The sequence below is a fragment of the Lissotriton helveticus genome, chromosome 7 (genome assembly GCF_964261635.1).
Source record: "Lissotriton helveticus chromosome 7, aLisHel1.1, whole genome shotgun sequence".
Lineage (NCBI taxonomy): Eukaryota > Metazoa > Chordata > Amphibia > Caudata > Salamandridae > Lissotriton > Lissotriton helveticus.
The window spans coordinates 1,170,237,806-1,170,251,660 of NC_136068.1; the positions used below are offsets into that span (position 1 = coordinate 1,170,237,806).

At 45.0% G+C, this 13,855-nt stretch overlaps 1 protein-coding gene across 3 annotated transcripts in view; it reads right to left on the reverse strand.

Annotated features, from left to right (window-relative positions):
- CEP112 (centrosomal protein 112) overlaps positions 1 to 13,855 on the reverse strand; it is a 2,313,552-nt gene that overhangs the window by 1,672,774 nt on the left and 626,923 nt on the right. For all 3 annotated transcript variants that reach the window (XM_078654309.1, XM_078654310.1, XM_078654308.1), the window contains one exon: positions 10,162 to 10,280. In XM_078654309.1, the coding sequence (XP_078510435.1) occupies positions 10,162 to 10,280 (119 nt within the window). The remainder of the gene's footprint in view (positions 1 to 10,161; positions 10,281 to 13,855) is intronic.

Below are 13,855 nucleotides of genomic sequence, written 5' to 3' on the forward strand. Positions count from 1 at the left end.
TGCCAAGCGCCTGAAAATGGGCTAAAGTGGCCAGGCCTGGAGCGGAGCAGAACGGGATTACGTCCGGTCGGCCATGATGGTTGGCCACGCCCCCAGCCTATATTTTCTAAAGACAATAATGATAAATATCAAATTAAAGAAAACATAATGAATCCAGATAGAGCCAATTTGATATTTGTATATGGACAAGGGCTCCATGGAAGAAGCTTATTGTTTATTCCAAATCCCCTCAAGAATAACCTTTCATACAACTCACAACAGTTTAACAGCTTCCGGAATCTCAGCAGGCATTTGTGAAAGTTGGTATTAAATGCATTGGGACATGATTGCACAATTAAGCCCGGAGGTGGTTGGAATGATTGTTATTGGGTGGAATTTCCTTATTAGTCCTACATGGAATGAAGAATTACTAACGTGAGGGCCTGACTTCGATGGGTGGAATTTCACACAGTATACCCAGGTCTGCTCGGATTATTGTACTCATTATAAACCTGGTCTGATGAGGTGTTGAATGTGTGAGAGAGATGAATTATGGCAGGAGGATTGAGAAGGTAGAGCAGTGCTTTAAATGGGCCGGTACTCACAGGTACGGAGTACCGGCTCTTTTAAATTTCTGGCGGTTGAGTACCGGAACTTCTCTTTGTCCAAAGAGAGTAGTGGTACTCATGGGGCTGTAAACCAAGCTCAGTGAAATTGAAATTAACAAAAAGAAGTGCATCACAGCTGACAACGAGTAGGTCCGTTTTAATGAAGCACTCCGATCGAGTGCTGATCTCCCCTTACAATGTGCTAATTGAGCGGCAGCCCGTAAGCATTCATTCAGAGCTGGCAAGATGTTTGGGAGGGGCCTGAGTCACACTGTGATTACTGATACAATGTTCACTCAGGCTCTGTGGAGTCAATAGCACAGTAGGTGTGTGGGCAGGGCCTGCTAACAGGCATATCTCCTGACACTCGGAAAATCGAAGAGAAGGCTTCCAGCTGGCATAGCAGAGTGCAGCAGCACTTGTTTGGAACCAAAGCGAGGAGGAAGGTGGTGACAGTGACGCTGTAGCACAGCTGATGGGAATCAAGGGTTAGTAATGTGGGCAGCAGCTAATGTAAGCGCTTCTAAAACACATGTACTAAATGCCCTGGGTGCATGCGCGAATGTCCCTGTGCATGTTCTTGCATGATTGAGTGTTGTGTCCAGCACTGCAGATATATCGTTTATTTTATTTATTTATTATATTTCTAAAGCGCACTGTCATCTGGCAGGCATCCTGGCGCTAGCAATTTCAGGGACATAGCAAGTATAGTGCCGCACTACAGACAACCGTCTAAATCTTCGGAAACAGTCATGTTTTTAGCCTCTTTCTAAAAAGGAGGAGGTCACTAACTTGTCTAAGTTCCAGAGGCAAAGTATTCCAGAGCTTCGCAGCTGACACCTCAAAGGATCTGCCACCTGATCTCACTTTCCTAAATCTAGGTATCTTTACTAACTTTGCCCCCCGAGGAGAGCAAGGTTCTCATGGGACATACTATTCAAATTTACTTTGAAAAGAAACGGGCCCCAGACCATTTCGGGCTTTAAACACTAAGCAGAGAGATTTAAACTGAACTCTTTGTCTCAGTGGAAGCCAATGCAACTCAGCCAAAGCCAAAGAGGAAGAGGACCTTCTGGACCAGTCAAGCACTAATTTGGCTGCCGTTGACTGGATCCTCTGCAGCCTATCAAAAAGAAAGTTAGGAGACTCAAGCAACAAGGCATTGCAGTAATCTAATCTGCTGAGAATAGTACTGCGTGCTATTAGCCATCACCCCCTGCGAAAATTACAACCACCCAAATCTGGCTCAATCACCTAACAGCACTCAATGTCCGGCCCACCATCGTCGATTCTGTGAAATCATTAGGCATCACACTTGACGCAAAGCTCAACATGCAACAGCACATTAACAAAGCAACGAAAGGAGATCATTTCCAAATCAACTCATTGAGGAAACTTAGACCCTTCCTCCCAGCCAAAGACTTCCAAAATGCTGTACATGCCCTCATCATCCCCCGCATAGATTATGGAATTGTGGCCCTCTAGCAACAACTGCACCCCTAAGAGCCTCCTTGAACGCTGCCGCGAGACTCATTACTGGCTCAAGAAAACACTCTCATATAACCCCTGACCTGAAATCCCTGAAATGGCTGCCCTTTGAAGCCAGAATACAGCTGAAAATTGCTGTGATGACACACTCGGCCGTACACCACAAGGCACCCAACTACCTCACCCAAAAGGTGACTATATCAGGAGGTTCGAGATCCAATAGAAGTACAAAAAATCTACTCCTGAAACCTCGCAGATTCCGGAAGGAAAAAACTTATAAACGCTCCTTCTCAGGAATGGCACCGAGGATCTGGAACGCACTCCCTCCTGAAACCAGGCTTATCTCCTCCACTGCCTTCTTCAAGAAAGAGGTGAAAGCCATCCTTATGGCTAAGTTCACCTGAACTTTATTGTTGTTGATCAGAGACTTTGCGCCGTTTTGGTATCATTGGCTACCTGACTGTCCAATGTCCAATGATATCATATTCTTCTTGATTGCGATCCTATTATTCTTCTTGTTTGCTATAATCCTATTATGATTAGTCGAGCCTATTGTGCTACTCACTCACTACCTATTGCTATACTGTTCACGTTAGCTTGCTGAAACTCGATGTCCCTACCCCTTGTTCTCTGTAACTTTTAGATATTGTCATAAGCCATCCCTATAGCCTAAGCTCTCCTGATCTCTATTGTAGTTGGATCAAAGACCCTGCATCGTCTTATACTATCGTTTACCTGATTGTTTATTGATATTTTATCAGCACATGACTGCTATCCGATCACGCTATTGAATGTTATACTGTACCCAATATTATGTTGCGTCACCCTCCTGCTGTCCTCTCCCCATGTTTTCTGTGAAGCGCTCTGATATCTGTAAAGATCTTGTTCGCGCTATATAAAACTCTGAATAAATAAATAAATAAAATAAATTAGCGTGCGAGCCAAAGCGGGGAGCAGAGGGAAAATCTTCCTCAATGATCTAATAATGGCCAGGCAGCAACCCACTGTTCTGTTCACCTGCGCTTCCAAAGTGAGTTTACTATCAAAGGTCACACCCAGATTACGAACGGTCTTTACAGGCTGAATTACAGTCGGGTGTCCATGGGCCAAAAATTACAGGGCAGCCTGGAGGGAAGCCTTTCCGTAGTACAGTAGAGCACCTCCGTCTTGTCAGCATTAAATTGCAGCGAGTTTTCCCTCAACCACAACGCCGTGTCCCGCAGACAACTATGAAACGCTTCCAGTGAAGTTGACTGATCTCCCTCAAGAGAGAGAATCAGCTGCGTGTCATCGGCATTATTTATGATGTTAATATTAAGCTGTTTGATGACCGTCATTAGCGGTTTCATGTAGATATTAAATAGAATGGGGCTGATGGTCGAACCCTGCGGTACACCATGCGTGATTTTGGTAAAAGCAGATTGATTGGGGGAGAGAGACACTGCTTGCTGTCTGTCCAGTAAAAAAGACTGGAACCACTTCATAGCACACCCTATCACCCCCACCTCTCTCAACCTTCTCAGCAGGATTCCATGATTGACCGTGTCGAAGGCGGCAGACAGGTCAAGCAGAATGAGTTTTGCTGCCTGACCCCTGTCTGACCGCCTCCTAAGTTCGTCCATCACGGTCACCAAGGCCGTCTTGGTACCATGGGACGGCCGAAATCCAAACTGGACCTCCTCCAATAAATTATGTTGTTCCAAATATTTGGAAGAAGTGCTACTCACCACTCGTTCCACAATTTTAGCAGGAAAGGGCAAGAGAGGGATGGGCCTATAGTTTTTAGGACAGTCCGGGTCAAGGGAAGGCTTTTTTAACAAGGGTGTCACCACAGCTTGCTTCCATTGAAATGGAACCACTCCGTCAGTAAGCGACTGATTACAAATCTGACGGAGTGTGGGAAATAGCTCTGCCTTAAATACTTTCCAGAATTTATAGGGCAGCGGGTCTAAGGGGGATCCAGAAGGAATCCCACACGCTAGTCCATAAAAGTCCTCTGCCTCAAGGGGCAAAAATTCAGTTAAGTAATTAACAAGACCACCTTCTAAATTAACCCCCACCGCCTCCACACCTGTTGGTATTCAACCGTTACAACGCAACTTTTACAACAAACTACTTTTACCACGCAATTTTTACAACGCAGGATCCATTACAACGAACTACCATTACAACGCATTTTTTTACATCGCAGATGCCTTTACAACGCATACCATTACAACGTAAGTATTGGTAAGTATATAATTTTATTAAAAATGTTATAGGTTTGGGTTTTGGGGTAAAGGGGTATTTTTAAGGTTCAGGGCTAGGTTTGGGTTTTTGGGTACAGGGGTATTTTTAGGGTTCAGGGTTAGGTTTGGGTTTTTGGGTAAAGGGGTATTTTTAGGGTTCAGGGTTAGGTTTGGGTAAAGGGGTATTTTTAGGGTTCAGGGCTAGGTTTGGGTTTTTGGATAAAGGGGTATTTTTAGGGTTCAGGGCTAGGTTTGGGTTTTTGGGTACAGGGGTATTTTTAGGGTTTAGGGTTAGGTTTGGGTTTTTGGGTAAAGGGGTATTTTTAGGGTTCAGGGTTAGGTTTGGGTTTTTGGGTAAAGGGGTATTTTTAGGGTTCAGGGCTAGGTTTGGGTTTTTGGGTAAAGGGGTATTTTTAGGGTTCAGGGCTAGGTTTGGGTTTTTGGGTACAGGGGTATTTTTAGGGTTCAGGGCTAGGTTTGGGTTTTTGGATTCAGGGGTATTTTTAGGGTTCAGGGCTAGGTTTGGGTTTTGGGGTCCAGGGGTACAAGGTAAAAATAAAATAAAATTAAAATTAAATTAAATTATATTAATTTTAATTAATTTAAATTTTTAAAAATATTATATACTTACCAATACTTACGTTGTAATGGTATGCGTTGCAAAGGCATCTGCGATGTAAAAAAATGCGTTGTAATGGTAGTTCGTTGTAATGGATCCTGCGTTGTAAAAATTGCGTGGTAGAGGTAGGCGTTGTAAATGTATGCGTTGTAACGTCATACATCACACCTGTTACCTCAGTGCCCACTGCCATGGCATCTCCCACCTCAAATTGAGGGTAGACCCCACCCAAATCATCAATGATGTTTTTAATTTTATCATGAAAGAACCTAACCAGGTTCTTGCATAGTTCTTGGGAGGGGGGTATCACATTCTTAGAACATTCAGGGTTAGTAAAACTGTTCAAGATGTTAACAATGCTTCTAGAACTATTAGGAGCATTGAGGATCAGAGTGGAAAAATGTTCCGCCTTAGCCTCTTTGATCGCCTTCTTATAGCCCCCCATCTTGATTTTCCAGGTGAGCGTATCCTCATCATGATAACCATGTCTCCATCTCCTCTCATCGTGTTTACAATCAAGTTTCTGGTTTTTCAAACTCTCATTAAACCACAGGGCCGAGGGTCTGCCCCTCTTAAGATGTTTTTTTAAATGGACTAGAGAATCCAGGGCCAAAGTGATTTTTGTGCAGGGAGCAGAATAATTCTCCTCAACTTTCAAATCAGAGGAGAAACAGTCTTCAACCAGAAACAACGGGTCTTGTCCTCTCTTACGCAGAAGAGCCTTCCCGTCTCTACTCACGTATTCACCCAAGGGGTCAGCTGCCCGAGTCGCTTGCATGGCGGAGTTCACATAAAATTTAATCAAGAAATGATCTGTCCAGACCAAAGGCAAAACTTCCCCAATGAACAAGTGATTAGCCTCTGAAAAGATTAAATCTAAGAGATGCCTTCCACTATGAGTGACTTTAGACACTTGCTGAAAGAGACTAAGGGCCAGATGCATCAAAGGGTTTTGCCCATTTTGTGTCTATGGGAAAATATGTTGATGCATATGGCCCTAAGGCCTTCGCAGGACTGAAGGATGTTAGCATAAACCCCATCCAGGGAGCCATTTAGCCACAAGTTAAAATCACCCAAGATCACTAATCTGCGGTGAGTAGCGGCCATATTAGTGAAGGTCTCCAACAGCAGCTACTGCTGCTGCTGTGTACTAAAGGCCCCAGGGGGTCTATAACAAATGATCCCTGTTAGAGCCTGGCCAAAAACATCCTCAACAACAAAACCTAAGAGTTCAAAGCCCGGAACCACATCGATATCTATAGTAGCCAATTTTAGGGTGTCTTTGTATATCAGCCCGACACCCCCACCCCTCCCCCTAAGTCTTGGTTTATGGTAAATTTTGTAGACAGGAGGGCACGCCAGGCCAGGATCAACCTAACAGTCAGAGCGAGTCCAGGTCTCTGTCATGAACAGCACTTCAAGTTCATGAGCTTCCAGCAGCAATTGAATTTCCACCTTATGCTTCGGCAACGATCTAACATTTAGGAGCCCACAAGATAGAAGGCCCTTAGCCAGAAAATCAGACAAAGGCGGGGCCGACTCATCAAAGTAAAAGGCCCCCTTACCATGACCCACTGCATCAATGTGGCGAAGTTCAGCACTAGAATAACAAAGCAGGCAGTGCCCATTATCAGCGACCACTTCACCAAAAACAGGAGCAGCATGGCTGGCGCTGTGCGCGTCCTTGGCGCAGACGGGCTTGCCTTTGGCGTGCCTTTGGCACGCCCTCTGAACGCTCGCGGTCAGTTTAAAGCCCAACAAGTCCTGTATTACCACACTCTGCCAATGAAGCTCATGTGAAAGGGTGTGCTTGTAGCTAGTGCAAGGCCACACTCTTTTCAGTGCAGATCTGCTTTCTCAGCAATGTTTCAACACGATTGTATTTTATTTTTTACAGGTCGTTTTCTCTTTTGTTAATGGAGGAGCTCTGGGAAGGGTAGAGGTGGGTGAACCAACAAATTAACAAGGAGAGCCCAATGATCGAACAGCACACATTTGGAACTTGGGCTTTTGAATATACTATCATATGTGCTAACAAAGAAAATGGAGGCTTGATATGATACAATATTTGTCTGTGATCACACAATTTGGTCATGTGGGGAAGCTGGATTGATCCCAGAACTTCTATCATCACATTGTGCAATTCAGCATCTAGATGGCTTCATCTTTCTTTCTCCCCTGTATTGCAATTAAGGTCACTATTTTGTCTTCATTCTTTGCACATGAGATTAGAGTTTGGTTAGCAGGCACATGCACTATCGCAGTTCAGTTCATTTTTGGCTTGAGGGTGCAAGAGGACCTGAAACTGAGCCAGGCCCAGGCATCCTAGCTCAAGCTTTCAGCAGCTTGTCTGACTCCTGAAAGAGGGAATCAGACTTTACAGCAGGTAAGGAGTTTTGAGGCAAAGCTGTGCTGCCTAGGAGGGGCTGGGTGATGTCTGCTAAGTGGCAATGAGATATGAGAGTTAGCCATAGTTAAACCTTTCCAAACATTTTAAACGAAAATATCTTGTGCAAGTCATATGTGATCTAGGTGCTGCACCATGAGAAGCCCACTTTAATAATAAATGTACCCTTTTGTACGTCTAAGGGAAATGGAATAATCAAAATATACCAGAAATGAGGAGGAGCCACGATGGCGATTGAGATGGCTGCGTGACCGCTCGGCTCCGTGAGCCTCCTCACCCCGCACATACATCCTGGCACTTATCCTGAGCTGCAACGACATCTACATGTAGGCGAAGAATCACTTTTACTTACCGCTTGCTCCTGAGGCTTCTGCTTGCTGCGGACCCGTTGGAGTGTCCCCGACTGTTTTGAGGCCTTCACGGAGCTGGGACCGGGGTCTCGAGTGCGGAGAGTGGCCAGCCGCGACTGCAACAACAGCGGCCTCTGGTGATGGTGAGGACTCGGCCGGCGGGAACTAAAGACCTGATTGCCGATGGCGACAGTGCCGACCCAGCCCAACTGGCGGAGAGCCATGTGGGGAGTGTGATGCAGCTGGGTCGAGGGCGGTCCATGATTCTTAGCCCCCCATTCCGGTGTTGTATCCGGGCCCATTACCGACTTTGCCCGGAGTCAGTGTGCTGCCCCCAGGGTGCGGCGAAGTTTTTAGCCTTTTGGTGACTCTCCGCTGAGAAACCTGCCTTGGCTTGTGAGATTCCCGCTGTGAATCCTGTTCCTCCCTGATGTGAGACCCGGTCCAGAGGTGAGGTGGAGAAGGACGAGGCCGGAGCAGCTAAGATAGCGGCGAGCGCCCTCGTACGCACACCTCACCCGGGCAGAGAAGCCGCTATGCGAGAGAGTCCTGGGGTCTGGCGACACGAGAGAGAGCTCACACCCAGAGATGTTTTGGCTGCGTTAACAACTCTGCGTAAGACCCTGATCCGGGACGCCCGGGAACTGGGAAGGAGGATGGCCGCCATTGTTGTCCCACCGCTCCACATGGGTGGGGATGAATCACAAGGAAGCGCCGATGTGCCCGCCTTTGCGTCAGTGATGAACGTTCCAGCTGCGCCTACGTTTGTGGAGACGCCGATAGCCCCGGTCCGTGACATCGCTTTGGATTGCTCTGTTGTGTTTGGGAGTGACTCGTCGGGGCCCTTATCTGTACGGCGGCGGAAGAAACAACATCGATCCATAGTTTGGGTTGCCCCGGCGGCGTTTCAACAATTGTCGGATTGTGTGTCCTTCTCCTCCTGGCTGGTGAGACTGTGTTCTGCCTGGGGGATGTTTCCGGTATCGGTACTGCCACATACGGAGTTCCGCCATGCGTACTTGACTGGGATTTGTGGGCTGCAGTCCCATGGAGTATTGGCGCTTCCCGTACCGCCCGGTTCCGTTGGACCCACACCCACCACACTGTACTGTATGCCGCTTGATGAATGGCCGTATGTGGGTACTATTGATAGAGAAGGCCTGGGATGATAACGTTTAGGATATGATGGAACACATTGTTGGCTGACGGTGTTTTGGAGAGACACTCCACGGGGATGTTACTGTTTGACTTTATGATTCTTGCTTACTGTGGCTCTTCTGACTTTGCTTCTGATGTATATTGTGCGCGATGGGTGAGGGGGGGGCCGGGTGGTCTGATCGATGGCCCTTCTTCATATTTTTTCCTTTCCTTTTTCTTCTATATTTCGGGTCTCTTCTTTAGGGCGATAGGCACGCTGCTGGGGGGGGGGGGGGGGGGGTAGGCCATAGCCTTCTGCAGGGGTGCAGGGTGGGGGGTAGGGGGGAGAGGGTTGTTTATTTGTCCTTCCTTTGTCTCTATGGCCCTTTGGTTTTTCTGGGTGTCGTCGTCTTCATGTTTCCTACAATCTGTTTTGTTTTTAAGGGCTGGGGTGCTGATTCGAAATGACGTGTATGTGTTGTTTACATTTATCCTGACTCGTATGCCTTGCCCCCGTATCCTCAAGTGTATTCGCCCTCATTGCGGATTTCTGTTTCCTGTTGCTATTGTAGGATAATGTGTGACCGTCTGGCACTTCTTCTGATATTTTTTCAGTTTTATTTTTCTTCATTGTAAAATTAACCTTCTTACATCCTGCTTATTACGCTGTACGCTTAAATACGAGTCGTATCCTGGATACTTACCTGACCCCGGCTTTTGGACCGCCGTTTCTTTTTATATTGCTTAGCTTGCCTTACGAAGTGATTAGCGGCCAGCCGGGATGGTTGTAGGCCCATGCTTGTATTTATGTGACGTGCTAATAAAGGTTTAAAAAAATATATATTTATATACCAGAAATGCTTTCGTATCATTATGCACATCTGCACACCAATTAAATCTCAATTGCATTAAATGTGTGCCCCTGCCCAAAGACCTGTTCCCAAAGTCCCGCCCCCCCATGACCCGCTCCCTAGTCCACATCTCAATTTGGTGAGTACCTACACTTATTTTTTTCCATTTAAAGCACCGCAGGCAGAGGAGTGAAAAGAAAGTGACTGGTAGCATGAGTAGCACTAAAAGACCAGTCCTGCTCTTGCCACAGAACAAGGACATGGGAACACATGGCCAGTCGGGATCAGGTGGTGTGGAAAACAATATGGGAATTCGGCTCAGCCTGACTCAATCATGAGCATACTAATGGTCTCTTCATCACTGGAAGTTTTCTAATAAGCAGGAATATGGAAAAGGAAGCTGTCAGTGTATTCATGGATTGATATTTTACATTTGTGCTAACTTTCTTCAGTTTGTTCAATGTAGAAACAGTCAAGAGAGAGCAATTACTTACCTTTTTCTCCCATTCATTCCTAATAGATTCTGTGCTTTGCTCACACATCTTCTTTAATTCCGCAATCTGTCTTTCTTTACTCTCTCGGATCACTTGGGACTCACGAACAAGTGTTTGAACTGTCAGACAATAAAAACAAACACTGTTAGTGACAGATGCATGTGTTCTTTTTTGCCTTGCAGGCTTTATTGTTCACTGGAATTCAATGGTATGTTACTATGACAGTCGATCAATATGAGTAGCAGGTCTCAGAACACCTTACATCTTCCAATGCTCTTTCCTAAGTAACAGGAACTCTGAAAAATCTAAGTAGTTCTCCTTGAGGACATCATTTAGGGGTCACCAGGGGTTTGTATCAGTGAATCTTAGTTTTCCCTTTGCAACCCCTGGCACTCCATCTGTAACCCCAGGTGCTGCCTTTGGGACATCTGACCTCAAAGGTGGTAAAATCAGTGCCACGAACACAGGGACAGCTCACCCTTATAGCCATTGGAGCTCCATTCCTTGCTTTCCACCTATTTTATAGACTGTATAGACAGCGAAGCTGTCATCTGTCAATTATGTGAGCATTACTAGAGAGGGGCTTTGGTTCCGGCCACATGTAGATTGCCAGGAGTACATGCTTTGATTGGGAAAAAGTTGTGTGCTTCCACAAAAAAGTGCTTTTCCTCCTTGCATCTATCTATGATCATTTTGTTTATTTATCCAGCTACCTAAGCTTGAACTTTCTGGGAAACACACATGACATTGGAATGCTATTAACTTGTCTTAGATAACTAGGCATTTTATGGTGTTTTTCTCTGTCAGCAGCACAGGTGGGAGGAGGACAGTCATTAACCAACATGGATTTTTAGAGACATGCCTTGACTGTCACCTCACCTTTTAACCTAAATCAATATTATTCAAAAGTTATTTGCTTCCTCACAATACATATCTATCCCATGCTATTTCCTTTTAGTGCTTCACATTGCCATACAACATTCATTTTAAGCCAGACCTATTGGCCTTGCCAATGCTTGTTTATTATAATACTATTATTCACTATTACTGTAATAAAAAAACGACGTAGCACCAGTAGTTGAAACAGGACCTTTGCTGGCAGCAGAGGTAAGATACGATAAAATGATTTAAATGTATGTTGTGTGCGTACAAGCAGGTGAAAGTCTATTTGTGAGTGAGTGTGTTTGAGTTCGTATGTGTAAGCATTTGTGTCTGTGCGTGAGTGAAAGCAAAAGTGAGTGACTTGTGGTTGAGAATGAGTAAGAGAAAGAATGACTGAAAGTAAGACTGATAATGAATGAGTAAGAATAAGTAAGAGAGTAAACGTAACTGCGTGTGAGAATGAGTCATAGAGTGAGAATATGTGAGAATAAGTATGAGTAGGAAAGTGAGTAAGAGTGAATGTGAGTGAGAGGGAACGCAAATGTATGAGAATAAGTGAGTCAAAGTAAGCAAGAATAAGTGAAATTAAGGGAAAATGGGTGAAAGTAAGAGTGAGTGCAAGAGAATGAATGAAAATAAATAAGTGAGGGTAAGTGAGTGCGAATGAGTGAGAATGGGTGCATATGAATGAATGAAAGTGAGCATGAATGAGAATGTGTTATGCTTGCAAGTCTGCAGTGTATCCTGGTATACTGAAGGTAATTCTTGGCTTGCCGTAGAATTAATGGCAAATGTTGGTGCTGGCATATTGGAAACAATTGCTATTATTCCAGGCACCTGTGACAAAATACTGGTGGTGGCCCCAATATGCCATGGTGGCCTTGGCATATAGTACATTGTGGCAAAATGATGGGGCTAGCCTACTGGAGGCAATTCTTGGCATTGGGGCTTCGCTCACTCTCTACAATTCTGGGCAAGTATTCTGAACCACTATTTTCAAAGATCACCAGCTGCATTGCAAGAACAGAAGTTAAACAGTGACTTTCTCCAGCCTCTCCTTCGACCAGGGCACTATAATTTAGTTTTTCCAAAAAAGAAAAAAATCAGTAGTGTCATATTCAATATATGGCTTATATCTGCAAATACATGTGGGGAAAAAACGATATATATTTTTTCCTTTTTTTACCTCTCCCTATAATTCATCCATACGTTTCTCTTTGGGGTACACACCAGGTGAACTATTAAATACCTTCTGACATTTTTCAGTGTAAAGAACTTAGATTTCCAGTGCTTTTCTGTGTTATGTGGCACTATATCCTCTTGGGACCTGATGAAGACTAAGCTAAATGAGTAATGCTCCTTGGGCATATTATGTGTGAAACTTAACGGACCTGGGTTCTACAATAGGCACGTCTCTTAGTTTTGCTGCTATATTAACCATGCAGTTATAATGGCACTTTATGGATGTCAATTACTGTGATGCCATTAGGGTAAAGCTATATTAACCATGCAGTTATTCTGGCACTTTATGGATGTCAATTACTGTGATGCCATTAGGGTAAAGGCTATGTGACATCTCTGTCCAAGGTCATATGATGTTACGTTCTGTGACGTCATTAAAGTGAAAGGATGTGTGATGCTACTTACGTTAACTCAATAATTTTGGTGAATCGACGTCCATGTTTCTTCCCTATCTGAAATGTGCCTCTTTTTCAATGGAAGGGTGGGTTTGTATATTATTATCCCAACACTTCATCTAACTTTCTCACTTATTGATCATCTGTTCCAGAGGGCCTTTTCCCCCATCGGCTTGCTATTGGAACCTTGTTAATCCTCTTCAGTGCAATAAGAACACAATGCCATACAGCATTGCAAACTTGTTAATCCTCTTCAGTACAATAATGGCAGTCCATTTTCTGCAGCACTCGATTATCATCTCAGCCCCCCTTCAACTTTCATGTCCTGAGCATGTTGGCTCATTACCTGCCAACCCAATCCTTCTAAGAGCATCAGAAGCGGATGGGTTCCTAGAAATGTATGACTGATATTACATTGTGTTAGTTAGCTACTTCCTTTTCAATGTGTTTTAGCCATGTTGTACACCAGTGTGGCCACTGTTCAGCATGGCTAAACGTTAGTGGCATAGAGGAGAGCTGCTTGGAGTGGAGTGTCGTAGAGTGGGGTGGCAGAGTGGAGGAGAGTGGGGTGGCATAGAGTGCTATAGAGTAGAGGGTTGTGGAGTGGTGTAAAGTGGTGTAAAGTGGAATGCCATGGAGTTGAGTGTCATTGAGAGTCGTACAGTGGAGTGAAGTGTCATACAGTGGAGTAGAGTATCATACAGTGGAGTGTTGTGAAGTAGAGTGGAATGGTGTAGAGTGGAATGATGTAGAGTGGAATGGTGTAGAGTGGCACAGAGTAGAGGGGTGTACAGTGGAGGGCATAGAGTGGAGGGATGTAGAGTGTAGTGTAGTGGATTGAGTGGCACAGAGTGGAGTAGTGAGTCAGAGTGGAGTGATGTAAAGTGGAGTAAAGTGATATATAGTGGAGTAAAGTGGCATGGAGTAGCGTAGAGAAAGTTGTGTAGAGTGTAGTGGTATATAGTGGATTACAGGGTCGTAGATTGGAGGGAGGCAAAGTGGGGGGGATAGAGTGGAGTAAAGTTTTGTTTAGTGGAGTGGCATAGAGAGGAGTAGGGTGTTGTAGCGTTGAGTCGCATAGAGTGGAGTAGAGTGTTGTGGAGTGGAGGGAGTGGAAAGTGGAGAAGCGTGGCATAGATTGGAGAGGCGTAGAGTAGCACAGAGTGTCGTAGAGT